The sequence below is a fragment of the Syngnathus floridae genome, chromosome 19, assembly GCF_059516105.1.
Source record: "Syngnathus floridae isolate MCC-2025c chromosome 19, RoL_Sflo_1.0, whole genome shotgun sequence".
Lineage (NCBI taxonomy): Eukaryota > Metazoa > Chordata > Actinopteri > Syngnathiformes > Syngnathidae > Syngnathus > Syngnathus floridae.
In genome coordinates, this window is record NC_142431.1 from 8,021,156 (window position 1) to 8,036,050 (window position 14,895).

Here is a 14,895-nt window from a genome sequence, read left to right on the forward strand (position 1 = left end):
CCCTGTTGAAGAATGTGGTCTATTTAAAAAATAATAACAAAAAGTGGCCCAGAAGCAGTACGGATCGGAAGCTTCTGCTCGCCTTCTACCATTCCTCCATTGAGAGCCTGCTGACATACTGCCTCACCACCTGGTATGGGAGCTGCACTGCTGCAGATAGACTCTATCTATCTGGTATGTCATTGACCCACCCCCGCCCCGCCCCTGCCCCGCCCCGCCGTCCGCAGATGGCCGAACACACCCGTAGCACCCCCCTACCCCCCCCCCCCCCCACCCGTCCGCAGATGGCCGAACACACCGGTAGACCCCCCCCCCCCCCACCGTCCGCGGATGGCCGAACACACCGGTAGCACCCGATGACTGCTGGGATAAAATCTTGCACGACCGTGACCCCCGTGGGGACAAGCAGTACAGAAATGAATGGATCATGGATGGATGGTCAGAAAAACGTATTATTGTACTTTTTCTGCCTCTAGATGGCAGTACAACGTTAACAATTTACGACACTGCGTTTTTGCTCGGTTGTAGGTCAAAATATTTCACGGTTCATATTTATCCAGGTCTTAAAACACAATTACTTGAGGGAAGTCTGAAAAATTATTACACATGGAACCAGACTATGTTGTTTAGTGTCAATGTCAGCACGAGTTCTACATTAGGTGCTGAGAATATCATCACAAATCAACAGTGAGAGTTGGTGCAAAGCGTGTGAAGCAAATTTGGAGGGGATTAAATTTATGGTCTATTGGATTGCAGTATGTTGGATTCAAATACTTGAAAAAAAGTAAATAAACTGAAGCAGCTCTGGGGACTTTGTGCAAACAGATTTCCAGTAGCTGTTTTCTGGACAAATTGTCCCTGCGAGACTTGTGTCCCTCCCGAGACAGCCTCAGCACAAAATAAGTCTGTGAACAGCTTCAACAGATGAGATACGACATGATGGCTGTGAGGAAAATTTGTACAGATATTTTCTGTTTATCCAGTGATTTTTATTTTCCTTGATCATTTTTGGAGGGCACTTTAAAGTTAACTTGACACTTTAAAATTTTCATTTTTTATTCTTAAATTTCCAACAGTTCCCCAGATGTCTGTGACAAGCTTTTAGCAAAACACAGGCTACAGGGGATATTTAAAAAAAAAAAGTCTACACACCCCTGTTGGAATTCCAGAGTTTTGTGATCAAAAAACAACAACCCAATATTAATGTGACCTATAACCAGTACAAATTGATTTTTTTAATTGAGTTATTTTGAAAGGGGAAGTAAAAATTAACAATTGACAAGAGTCAACACACACTTTAAAGGCACACAGATTAAATTTGACAATCAATCTGATTTGATGGATCCAAGGTTGCTATGGCAACAACAGAGTTCATTCTCCTTATTTAAAACCATAGTCCATCATTATAAACGCATGATAGCGGCTGTTCTTCCCGCCTTTGTAGAAACAGTAGGCCTAACGATTTGTTATTACAACTTATTCCATTCGTCTCCTCTCTTATTTAGCTCACGGATTTTCACGATTCAGCCTTGTGTACATTTGCACACGGGAGCATCAGTGGGCCCCAAAGTGCCGGCCTTTAAGGCGACTTTAAATCTGTTTTAGTGTAAACAGATGGCTCGGCTCGAATGTACCTAGTCGCCATCTTATTTAAAAGCGTCAGTTATTATAGCAGCCTCTTAGCTTGTTTACAGCACAGGGCAGGTCAGTGCGAGTGAGATTAGTCTAAGCCATTCCGATGTCCAGCTAATCACCACTCCATGTCTTTTACCGAGACGGTGAAAAGTCAAAAGAGCAAAAATAACAGTCGTTTAAACTCTCATGACCTTGCTGATCAAATGTTCAAATTGTGAGACTTATTCAATATTTTGTTTGATTATCATTTCATTATGCATTGCAGAATTCATTACTATTTGCCACACCAAGTTATTAAAAATCAAATGACTGCAGGATGTTGAAATTGAACTCAGTTGAAGCTGTTCCAACAAAAAGTTAGGTCGTAAAACGTGTAATGATATACTGGCTCTGTATTTGTTTTCGTTGAAGCATCAAAAGTATTCAAATTCTCTTCCCATTTAAATCCAGTTTAATTGTGGTTAGTCTGTTGCATGTTCGTGTCTTCCAAGTGTCTTCAAACATACATATTACGACACTAATAACTAATCACTTGATTATCGTGAGCACACATCATGCAATTTAACTGTAAAACCCTTTTGTAGATTACTAATGAATTTCAATAGAAGATTAACAATATTTGATGTTCAGTGAATGTTTTAAATTTGACACATCAAATGACTACAGGGTAGTTTTAGTTAATTTTCACAGCCTGGTCTGAGAATATTTTGTGAGATTGCACCAAATATAATGAACAGCAGTTTACTGGGTAGAAAGTTTAACTTTTGAAAAAATTTTACGCCCTCAAAAATGTCCTCAGATAGAAAATGAAAACTGTCCCATTTGTTGTCTTGATATTCAATTGCAGTCTACTCATTTTGACTTTTACAGTATGCAATGACGGCTTTCATAGGAACGTCATCCCGTGCGGAGTAATTGAAGCTAAATCATGAAATCATGCAGCAGAGATCTTTGCAGTTTCCTGTAAGTTTTATTGCCAACTGCAATGCAACTGCAACAAGATATCACCTGTTGTATAACACACATCATAACACGTTAAGGCCGCTCCTGACATTTAACCTCGTAAAAAGGCCGTATGAAGATCATCTGAGTTCATGTCAACCTGAGAGAGTCTGACGTGTTCGTGCATTCAGGGTCACTGCCCCCACCTCCCGAAAAAAATGAGACTGACTGCCTTTTTATTTTTATTTTTTTCTAATGGACTTAAGTACCCTTCAGCTCTTTCTTCTCTGCCTGTGTGGAGATGATGGCAGTGTGCCATACAGAAGGCCCTGCACAATGGCCCAGGTCCCATTAAATCTGTGAAAGTTCCTTCCTAAGGCAAACATTGCCAGAAATAGTAATCTTGGCTCGAGCGGGAGCCATACAGAGGGGAGCAATAATTCTTGGTGTAATAATGGAACTCATTTGATTCTATCCAGCCTCTGATCCTGCAAGAGCTGCGGTGCCGAACGCCTCAATCAGTTTTTCCTCCGCCCGATATAAGACTTCCTGAAAAACACACAGCGAATAATCAGGCCACAACAATGGGCTTCTATGGGTAAACGTCAGGTGGAATGAGGACAGTGGCCACACTGGGTATCAATTTGACGCATTGATGTTTTGACACTTCACTTTGTTGTACTTTTAAATTTGACCAAAGAAGAGGTCGGGCATGCGCGCTTCAAGCTGTTTGTTGCTCCCAATTGACGGAAAAGCATTTGCATTGTGGTACTCCACTGAAAAAAATATGGTCAGTTAAAAATCTGCAACATGATCAGTTGCTAATATGCTTGGCCAGCTAAAGATGCTTGCATTGATTTCCAGACAAAAGATATCACCTGTTGTATAACACTGATTGTGGAAGACAGACTCAAGTGCACTTATTAAAGCAGGCAGGAGTGTTTGACTGCGTTGGTAACCTGAGCTCATCTAACAGCTCCACAGAGGGAAGCGGTAGGAAAGAAGGAAATAAAGGTGAACTGTCCAGCTGGATTCCAGCATGAAAAGCAATATTTCTTCGTGTGGACCAAAAAAAAAAAAGGTAATTGTCACTTTTGCTTTATGTATACTTTTTGCAATCAAGTACAGTACAAGTACACTTTTAAGTACACTTAAAAGTTAATGTTTATGTAAAAATGTACTCACAATGACATCTAGAGAGGAAAAATAAGCGCATGCGGCTTGATGGTAAAAACGGACTTCATAAAAGCTCCATGACCAATTTTCCAGATGTTAAAAAGGAAATAATCCGGATCCAAAATGGCAAAGTTTGGGTATTTTCTTATTCTGTAAACGTGTGATTGTCGAACAATGAAGTCAAGTCATGAACGAAAAGGGGGAATATAAAATAATTGATGACGCCTCGTTATTTATCTGCCCAATTTGGATAATTTACATCGACACAAAAAGGAAAACACTTCTAATGAGGCTCATTTGTGAAGTTTTTTTCCCCCTTTTTGCTTCCCACTGCAATGCTCATCAGCACCTGAAATAACTACATCCTCTTCCCTGAATTGTTTTGACTGCGCAATGCAGGGCAAACGTTACATGTCATTTCTAAAATTAACCCGGAAAAAGTCTCACTCGAAAACATCATGATAGGAGGCAGCCAGGGTCATCTGCGCTTCCGGTGCGCTGGACCAAGATTAATGAAGAAGCCATTGTTTCCATGAAACATGGCACTGGATAGTTATTTATTATCACTAATTACTTCAATTGTATTTGTATTGTAGAGTAAAACTAAGGAAAATACTAGCTGGCGCGTAATTAATTATTCGCGCAAATAGGCCATTCCCGTGACCCACCCCCCAAAAAGCTTTTTAAAGTTTCGTTGGCCAGCTCCCAGTGTGTGAATCTCGAGGGTCCTTGCGGATAGAGCGCGGCCTCTGAAGTTAATTGTGTTTTCGTTTTCACGGAGAATAGATTTCCTCTGTTTATTATGAGCATGGGGACGGATTTGCGTCAGCGTGCAACTTGCGCGTCGAGATAAAGTTGCACAAATATTGAAAAAGGGAAGTTCTAACAGTCATTATAAAGTCCCCCCAACGCCCCCACTTCTTCATCCCTCCTCCTTCGATAGCTCCGGAAGAAATAAGGATTTCTGTTGTATCCTAAAATACGAAAGCAGCTTCTATTTTGGAGGTCAATCTAGCGGATGTACCCGCTCATTTAACACCAATCACAGCCCATCAAAACAGATCTTCTCTCTTATCCAGAGGTGGCAAATATACTTTATTAGAAATACTCAGAGTACATGTGGTGAGTGAATAAATAAATAAATAAATAAATAAACAAATAAATAAATAAATAAATAAATAAATAAATAAATAAATAAATAAATAAGGCTCTTTAGTAGAAAGAAATAGGCCTAGAGACTGTGTAATATCCATTTAAATCCACAAATGGGGAAATGGTCCTTGAGCAATACACTGAAATTTGTTTTTCTCTCGGCTGGGTTTAGTAGCACCGTTCATGGCAGCATCAATTTACTTTTTCTGTGTCTTCTTCGGGTGTTTTTATCAAGTGTAGCAAATTTCAACAAATTACCACCTCCCCAAACAAAATTACAGGGGATACTAATTCTAACAGCAGTCCTATTAGACTAAATCAACCCGCGAGAATAAGTACGCCCTCCCTCAGAAGACCTCTCAGTAAAGCGTGCGTAATTGTGCGTCCGCAAAGGAAAAATACCCATTGGCTGAGCGTGGAACCAATCAAAAGCGCGCAAGTAACTTCAGAGTGGAACTGTGCACTTTTGGATGTCAGTGTTGCGAAAGTGTTTCGGTTCTGACAACACAGGTTCCAAACGCGCTCGATTGTTTTGTACATGTATGAATTTCTAGTGAACCTTCACAAGATCCAGTGCAAAGCTCCAGGATGTACACCGCCGGTCTCAATCCGTTTTACGCCTCAAATTTCAGCCTTTGGTCTGCGTACTGCGCAGGGGGCTTCGCGGTGGACACCAGCAAGAAACCGTCGTTTTGCATCGCGGAGCTCCTCCAAGCCGGTGATGCAGAGAACATGCCGGGCTCCTCGGCCCTCATGGTGCACGTGGGCCAGCACCGCGCGTCTTCCGGCGGCTCCCCGCTGCGTCCCTCTACAGTTGGACCGGGGGAGGCTCGCGCGTCTGTGTACGGGGCAAGGGCAAGCCCCGCGTCTCCGTACCACAGGCAAGGACTACAACTTACCTCGGTGCCCAGAGGAGCTCTCAACAGCTCGCAGGCCCCTCCGCCTTCAAGCAAAGACCTCAAATTTGGAATTGATCGGATATTGTCCACGGATTTTGACGCAAAGGGGAAGGACAAGTTGAGAGGTGAGGGCATGTTTCGGGAATATAGGGGGGAAAACAGAGCAGAAAGTAGGTGAAAAAATCACAGCATACACTTTAAAAAGAAGAAATTGACTTTTGCATTTTGATTAATAAAGCATGGTTGGTTTTGTTTCATCTAGTTAAAATAAAGTTAAAATACTGATCATCAAAAGGCACACATGAGTCTGTTGTGTTCTCCATTCATTCACTGTATATGTCATGTTAACACTGTAAAAACAACTTGCATTTTTTCTCTTAAGTTATTTAAGTTGAAAAAAATTTCAAATGTAATTTACTGACATTTATAGCAGCAACGTTGGTCAGCGCAACAAAGCAAGCAACTTGTATTTACTTCTTTGTTGTGAAATGTAGGAAAGCATATTTTCACAACAGAAAAACTTCAAACACAAATTGCCTTACTAAAATGTTCTCTAAGTTGGCTGCCTTGAAATTTTCAGTGCACCCAAAATTTTATTTTAACTCTGAATCAGCCAGGTTACAAAACTCAATACAACTCAATAATCTTTAAGGGAAACCCTACTCACAGGGTTGGGGTCAAAAGTCAAGGGCAGCAGCAGGTGCGCTTCATTGTCACATAGTTGCTTTTTCTGAAATCTTGACTGAAGTCCATTTGTCGCCTCCACAAACAGATCTCACGTCCATCGTTAGCTCCAACCGTCAGTCAGGCGTCCACATCCCTCTTCAGCCTGCCGCTGGCCAGTACTTCTCCATAGAACCTGGGATGAGCGAGGCTTCCGCCATGATGAGTTCACTGGGCAGCAGCGGCAGACAATCAGGCCAACATCAGTTTCAAGACACCTTCCCAGGTAGTCCCTCACATGCACAACACCTCAGGACATATTTGGAATATTTTTTCTTTTGGGTCTTTCAAGTCTGACACCCCCGTTGTTGTCTTGTTGACCCACAGGCCCGTACGCCGTCCTCACCAAAGACACAATGCCGCAGACATACAAGAGGAAACGCTCCTGGTCCAGGGCGGTCTTCTCCAACCTGCAAAGAAAAGGCCTGGAGAAGCGGTTTGAGATCCAGAAATACGTCACCAAGCCTGACAGAAAACAACTGGCTGCCATGCTCGGCTTGACAGACGCGCAGGTAAAATTTCACAATGAGTCTGTACAGTCATATAAAGAGAGAATATGCTTTGTTGTATACACAAATCGGGATAGCAGTGTACTTACATTGCATTAGCGCCATGAAAAAGTCTTTCTATTATTTTTAATAATCCTTGCATGCATCTTAGTGCAGGAAGTAGATGTCCATACAGTTTGGCACTAATTGCTAGCATTGTTTTGTTTGGCTTTGGCACAAGTCGGCATATGCTCTGTGGTGTGCCATTCTTGTGTTCATTTGGCCTGCACAGTAAAACTGCGATGCAAGGCCTCCAAATTACATTACAACCAGTTGATCTTCATTCACACGAATGTTACTTGTAATGATGATGTATGACTAATTCACTTTTTCAATTTTGCTAAAAATATTTTATAATAGTGTGATTTTTTTGGTTACAGAAAATAATGAATCAAATGAAACAATTGTCATACTATATGCTGCGAAACATAATTACATTGTTATGTCAGTTAAGTGAAGGTATTTGTTTGCACCCCCAAATGATAACATACTGTTATTTTGACTTTAATATTTTCAACTTTGGATTCTATGGTGATAAACGTGCTAAATATTTTTAATGGCTGTTGCTCCCATCCTTGTGAGCCATATAAATGTTGTAGGCTTATTTGATATAAGACACACTCCATTAAAAAATATTTATAATTTGAATATAGTCAATTTGTCATGAGAGCAAAAGAATAAGCAGATTTCTTGAGAAAGTTTTACATATTTTTATGTAAACGATACAAACACATTTTTAGTTTTAACTTAAATAATGTTACTGCATTTAACACACACTATAACACACACAATTAGAATTATATTAGAATAGATTCATGGAACAAATAATTTTTTTTAGATTTTTTTTTACTATAGGCTACATCATGAACAACTTTGTATCATTTTTTAGGATTTTTTTAGTATTTCATAAAACACAAGAAAAATCGGATACAAATAAAAAATAATGCCGCTATCCTTTAAAGAAATCAGTAAAAATTAAAAATATATATCCTGTACACAATCAAACAATTAGGACCTTGCAAAACCCGCATTTGTATTTGTAATGCTGTATTTACTGAAAAAAAATGAGACGACTGGCCTAATACAAATTTAAGGCGCGTGTGCGTACATGGATCCCTGCAGGTGAAAGTGTGGTTCCAGAATCGACGCATGAAGTGGCGACACTCAAAAGAGGCCCAGTCCCAGAAAGACAAGGACAAAGAGCAGCCGGATGGGGACGGGACGCCCGAGTCCGGAAGGGACCCCAAAGAGACAGCCGAGTCCGAGTGCGAGAGCGACGTTGAGCGTAGCGAATGCGAATGCGAGTCCGACAACGCTCCGGAGGGAGACAAGACCGACGCGACGCACAATGTGGACCTTTGTGAGCGCAACAAAACCAGCGTAATCATCAATGCCGGCGTGGAGGCGGCTCACTCGGACTCGGGTTCTTCTTCGTCGGCGTCCCCCCAGCTTCTAATATGAAGGGTCGGTTCAGTTCGGGTCGACTTCGATCTACATCCATTCAACTGGAGCGGAGTGATTCAATCCATGACGGACACAATAAAGCAAGCTTCCCCTGAAAGACGTTTTTATTTCATTCTACAATGGAGCCTCGGTTTTCGAACGTCCCGGTTCTCGAACAAATCGGTATTCGAACAAAAAATTCGAGATTTATTTGCTTCGGATGTCGGACGAAATTTGGTTGTCGAACCTCACGAGATGAGCCGAGAGGACCTGCATGCCAACTGTAACGTTCTCGTTACTCTGAGGATTGCATCAACTCTAATCATGCCTCCAAAGGAAGCAAGTGGGAGCAGTAAAGCCATCCTAAAACATTAAGACGCTCCTAAAGCAATGCGACACTGAGCGCCCGGCGCGGTGCGGTTGCGCGATCGGACCAAATTAAGCTCCCTGCCCACTGAGGTCCATTTAAATTTTGGAAAGTACATTAGGACTTCAAAAATATTTTCAACATTTCAGCGACGGCTCTGTCACAATAATGCGACCAGCGCGGTGCAGTTGCGTGGTCGGCAACGCGCTACAGTTGCGCGTTCGGCGGTGCGCTGCAGTTGCGCGATTGGACAAAAATGCGCAAATGAAAAAATGCTTTAAAAAGGCGTTTTGTTTTGTTTTTTTGTTGCTTGGAACGGCTTAATTTTTTTCACATTATTTGTAATGGGAAAGTATTATTCGGATTTCGAACGATTCACTTCTCGAACAGCCTTCTGGAACGAATTGTGTTCGAAAACCGAGGCTCCACTGTACATGAGCATGCATGATGCTTTCCTCAGAGGGCTGCAAACAAATCAAATATGTCGTAAATTGTACAAGCACTATTTTCTTTCACCTTGTGTCAGTGAAATCTCGGCACACAAACGCACACACACCTGTGTGCATGTCTTCTTGCGTGTCATGCTATATTGTTAATATAATTTGCACTGAAAATATTGTAAATAAAATGCTTTTTTCTCTGTCTCCAATGGTGGTGCGTTATTCGTTTTGACATGAATCTTTCTGTACATACTACTTATTAATTATTTAAATCCTTAATTGTTTCCGTAGACTTTTCCCCCCAGAACTGGAATGGCACACGTGCATCCAAACGTGCAAATAATATTTTATTTAGATCTTAATTATTATGACTGGCCAATATATTCAGACAAGCAATTTTTAAGTGTCTCCCACATTTGTGCGTAAATGAAACACAGTTTCATTCAATAAAGTAAAATGTGTGTGCAAACTTGACCTCCTTCAAATCACAGAATTCCATTGCTCTTGCAGCAGAGAGAGACGGGGGGACCTGCAAATTTATAGTTTGTATACGTTAAACGGCTCCAGATAGCAACAGTGACCTCATTGAATATATTTCATTTATCCAGAGCCATGTAGTTACAAGCCTCCATTACTGCTCATCCATTTATAGTGCTGCTCCCACACTCCTTACAATAATATAACTAAAGTGGCAAAATATAAATTCCCTATTATCACATGCTTTGCTATTTAGAATTTACACAAATGAAACACTTTGCTGTTGCATACAGGCAGTCAACTTGTTGGGTGAGGCGAAACATTTTTTCCCACGTTAGTTTCACCCGCGTGACTCATTTTCATTCCAAAGCTATCATAAATGTGCTAAAAAAAAATACAACTTCAAAGAAAAACAGAGACAAGCAATTATTTAAATATTTTCAAATGAGAGTATACAAGTGATGTGGATGTCAGCAGCTCGGGGGGGGGGGATCAATAATTCACAATTTACAGTTTGTCAATCATATTTATTTATACATATAGACATAGGCAGGCTATAAATGTGCATAAAGTTCCCAACAGGTCTTATTTTCTATCATCACCTCTGTTAAAACTATGCTATGGAAAAAAAAAACACATGGTATTCTGTATAGCATGGCTAAGAACAGCAGCGTCAATAGTGAGTGACCCCCAAACCCAGACCACCGCGAACTTTCACGACCAGAAGATCCACTTTCCACTCTGGAAAAAAAAAAGAAGAGGACACAGACGCCCAGGAAAAATGCAGTTTTTCCCTTCACATCTTGAAGTTCAATTTTCTTTCCTAGCTATATCGGCTTTTTTTTTTTTGGGGGGGTCGTCCGCTCAGGTGATGTTCTATGCTGGATCCGCAACGTGTTATGTGATGCTTGTGAAGTTTGCTCATAATCTTTGCACTTCAATTGCGCTGCATGAAAAATGGTTTTCCATATACCGGAATGCATATGAAGACATCTACATGTAAGACGTCTAGGTGGGTTGAGACTTTACTTATCCTCGAAAAGCTATAAATTACAGGAGTATTTGCAAATTTTGTATTTGTACTACAACAATAACAACCCAAACTCTTAACATAATAGTGTGAGTCCTTGATTTGTGAACTGTCTTGAGAACTTTTATGAGCAGGATAGGAGAAAGTCCATCTGGTGAGCATTTAATGTCAGCCTTTTGAGCCGCTATTAAAAGCTGTCCCATACGTCCCTCTTGACAAGCGGGACGGCAAGCTGTAAAGCAAACCAGCTTTACAGACTCACCAATATTTGACACTTAGGGGTGAAAAAGAGAAGAAAAAAAAGAGCAAAGTGTAAAAATAAATGACCTCTGACGGACAGAAAATGGGGGAGGTTTGTGTCTCGGTGAGGGGATTAGCATGACTAAAAGTTGAAGCGTCTCCAGCACTTCAAGGCTTTATCTGCATGAGAACTTGTTTGATAGGCTGATGGAGACATTTCTACTGTAGTTGAGTAAGTGTCCAAAGGGGACTTATGGTGTAATTAAAAAAGGGTAATTAAAAAAAAAAGACGACAGCACAAGTGAGCAATTGCCTGAACAGCGCAATGAAATATGGAAGAGTAAACAGGTGAAGCAAGTTTAAAGCAAACATTTTGAAGTCTCTGAAGACCCTGGAAATTGAGTTCAAAGATTTATTCCTAAATAAATCAAAACAGTTTGAAGGTTATTTTATAAAAAGGTGTGAGGACTCAGTTGTGGAGTCATGTTTTGAGTAGAAGAGTACTCAAATAAAAAAAATCATTGTAGGAGTATTGTGGACTCTACTCTAAATGAAAAACCAACTTTTGAAAAGACCAAAATTCAATATAAAAACAAAACATCATAAAGTACAACATAAGACAATAGCAATGATCAGAAAAAGACAGAGAGAAACCAGAGAAGTTAAATACAAGCAAATTGATAAGACAACAACAAACACCTGGACAAAACACAAACTGTCGGAGGAAGCTGATTGGTTCACATACGGGACCAAAAAAAGGCACAAGAGATCAAATAAAAAATAAATGTAATCCAAACACTGACAGAATCATGACAGATGAACTGCTTTTTACAATTTTGGTTTTGGGCGTGGCTAAAAATTGTCACATTTAGTAATATTTTCCAATTTCAGACACAACTTGACGTGTAAAAGACTCGCTGGTGTCACTTTCTGGATCATGTGTGCCATATTTCATCGCCAAATGTCTTCGTCATCGATGGAGCATTTTATTTATTCACGGCGGCCAGGTCGAGTGAATGTGGATGCTTCTGGAAAGCGGCTTCTCTTCCTTTGGAGGTATGTTTGTTCCATCAAACGTTGATTTATGACTCCAACTGTCTAAAATGAGCTCTCAATCATCTGCACAAGGGATGACTTCCTCCAGAGAGCCACAAAATATCATTACATGGTCAGAACCTTTAATTTGCTATCAGGCCAAGAGCTTTCCAGTCACCCAGTCATTTATATCCATTTCACCATCTCTGTTTCTTTTCTCAAGGTCTCTTAATCCGTTACTAAAATACTGCTTTCAATTTTGCTTACTTAAATGTAAGTTTGTGTATTTGTGAACGTTGCACAGCTGATGTTCACCGGCGTTGAAAGGCGAGGCTCTTGAACCGAAACTGTCACCACATTTACGAAAGCCACATTATTGAGTGCTTTTTTAACATGGCTGCAGTTGCCAAGCATATTGGTGATTCTTTTGAGAGGGGGAAAAAGTTGGGAGTGGAACAAAAAAAAGAAAGAAATGCATCTCAAGTTAAATTTAAAGATGTGTTGTTCTTGGAAGTTCGTCCACGCTGCCATAAACCTAAGGAGACATTTTCATGCTCCACATTTTTCATGGTTTCTCTCCAAGTTTCCTCCCTTCCTCTCGCTCCACCTTGGCTCAGGACTCACCTAACTGCTGCCGCACCGGCTGCGGAGGCCTGGCCAGTGCCCCGCACTGGGGCGCTGCGGGGTGGCCGGCTCCAGATGCTTCTGGTTTTCCTTGGATGAGCCTCACAGGGGGGAGAACCCCTCGGAGAAGCCGCCACCTGGACGGCACTACTTAAGCGCTCTTTCAGCACACTTCTCAAATATTGCGCGTTCTACACACACACACGCAGTCGGAGAGGATGGCCAGCAGCGATCAGTTATATGCTGCAAGCCGTTTGACCTACCGCCCTGTGTTTTAATGTGGCGTGCATGAAGGAGCTATTTTATTGCTGCCTTCAGATTATTGACATACACCAACTCTGTGTGGTGAAGGTTGTAATTTGGGGGTTGACTCTGTATTAATTAGGGCTGCCCGCCCTTTTCCATTGGCATTACCAAGTGATGAACATACTGAGAAGTGGATTATGGCCGCCCTTAGGCTGCCCACAGAAAAGCAAACACAAAAGGGGATTTAAAAAGCTCTTTAATTTTCATGTGAGCTCTCATTAACAGCACATTTTCACTTTGGACTCACAGTAAAGTTAACCAGTGGTGTGATGTGCTTTTGATATCTAACTGAATTAAAACTAACGTTTGGGCATGGGAGTGTAAATGACAACTTTCTTTGTTCGCTAAATGTATTGGAGGCTTTCACAACCTGGTGTGTGATGCAACTACAGTCACCTGCATGAAAACGAAGGTCTTAATCTGAGGTTTGCAAATTTCCCCTTTTTGGTACTTATCTAGGCTAACAGTTGCTTGCTTAAACTGAACACCAATTTTTTTTTAAGAGTCTGTTGATTCACTTAGTTATTGTCCCTCTTGATTACACTTTATTGCACTCTTGAGGTAAACAATTCTGTTTTCAACCACAATTAGGATATTTGCTGTTTTAGACACTTGTTACAAAATATGGAACTACCTCAATAAGGCACTTTAAGAGAAAAAAAAAAAATACAGAATGCACCATTGGGCATACTCTTAGCCACTAAAATTTTCTGTTGTTTCTACAACTTACATTATTTTAGCTGTGCTGTTATAATTATTTTGTTATGTTTTAGCAGCTGTTATTAAAGTCATGCTTGTTTCCTTGACCTGCTGTATTTGGACCACCCTGAGGCCCACTAACACAATCAAGCACGTCACTTGACTCATCGCTCATGAACCACCTTGCCCTGTTATCTGATGATGCTCCCCCCCGCTCCCCCACCCCTCCCTTTTTATCAGTCTTTGTGTTATTGTATTCAACCTGGTCGCTGTCCATTATATAGAATGTGGATGGTGTCAACACCCTAAAGAACAGAGACTACAGACTGATACTGAGAGATTATCAGGGAATTCTTCTTCACGGCTCTGCTTGTTAGGGGAGGAGAGGGCAAGAGATGGAAAATAAATAAGACGTCACTTGGGTTTGTCTTGTTCTTGTTCCAAAATAAACAGAGCTGGGCGCAGGGAACTCCGAAAGGCCTCTTGACGCGACTGCGGCATATTCCTGCAGATTGATCGAAAACCATCTAGATGGCCGAAGCACCCGTCGCCCTAGCAACCGAGCAAGAGTGAACAGGTGATTTAGAAAAACTACTTTATAGTTTCACATCCTTTAATTCAACTTCCTTTTCACTGATTCAGCCGACAGTTTCGAACGCGGACGGGAGATCGTAATTACCGTCCTTATTTGCATCTCTGCGGTTACACCGAGACCATAATGGTAGCGCTTGGGATTTGCCGTGTCTGTAAAAAGGCCCGCTGTGCAGAATGTCTGAGAGCTCCGAAACCACCATGTGCAAGGGGTGAGAGTTCAGGTCTCGCTGGGGTTTGTTTAGGAATACATGACACTGCACAGCTGGACCATCATCCATGCATATTTGACTATTAAACTTTACAGAGCGTCCACACGGCCAGCTGCTTCATCCGAGGAAATGAAGTTGTTCTCACTCGTGTTGGGAAGCGCTCTGCTTGTTCTACTGTACGGAATATTTAGTCAGTTTGCACTTGATTGCGTACAGGCCGTTAGACTTTATGACAGTGTTTAAAGCCCGGGCTGTCCTCAGCTTGGTCAGATGTTTATGGTACCGTTTTTAAATAAGGCGTTAATCCACTGTACTGTAAACACCTGTAAAATTCACCTGTAACAACACAGAGGCTT

The 14,895-nt window shown here is 41.3% G+C and overlaps 1 protein-coding gene across 1 annotated transcript; it reads left to right on the top strand.

The window, feature by feature from the left end:
• Positions 1–5,306: 5,306 nt before the first annotated feature.
• hlx1 (H2.0-like homeo box 1 (Drosophila)) lies at positions 5,307–9,534 on the top strand. The gene is made up of 4 exons (XM_088362644.1): positions 5,307–5,929; positions 6,577–6,753; positions 6,855–7,039; positions 8,198–9,534. Exons 1-4 carry the CDS (start codon positions 5,494–5,496, stop codon positions 8,534–8,536), a joined length of 1,137 nt encoding a protein of 378 aa, XP_088218770.1. The 5' UTR covers positions 5,307–5,493; the 3' UTR covers positions 8,537–9,534.
• The last annotated feature ends 5,361 nt before the right edge of the window (positions 9,535–14,895 follow it).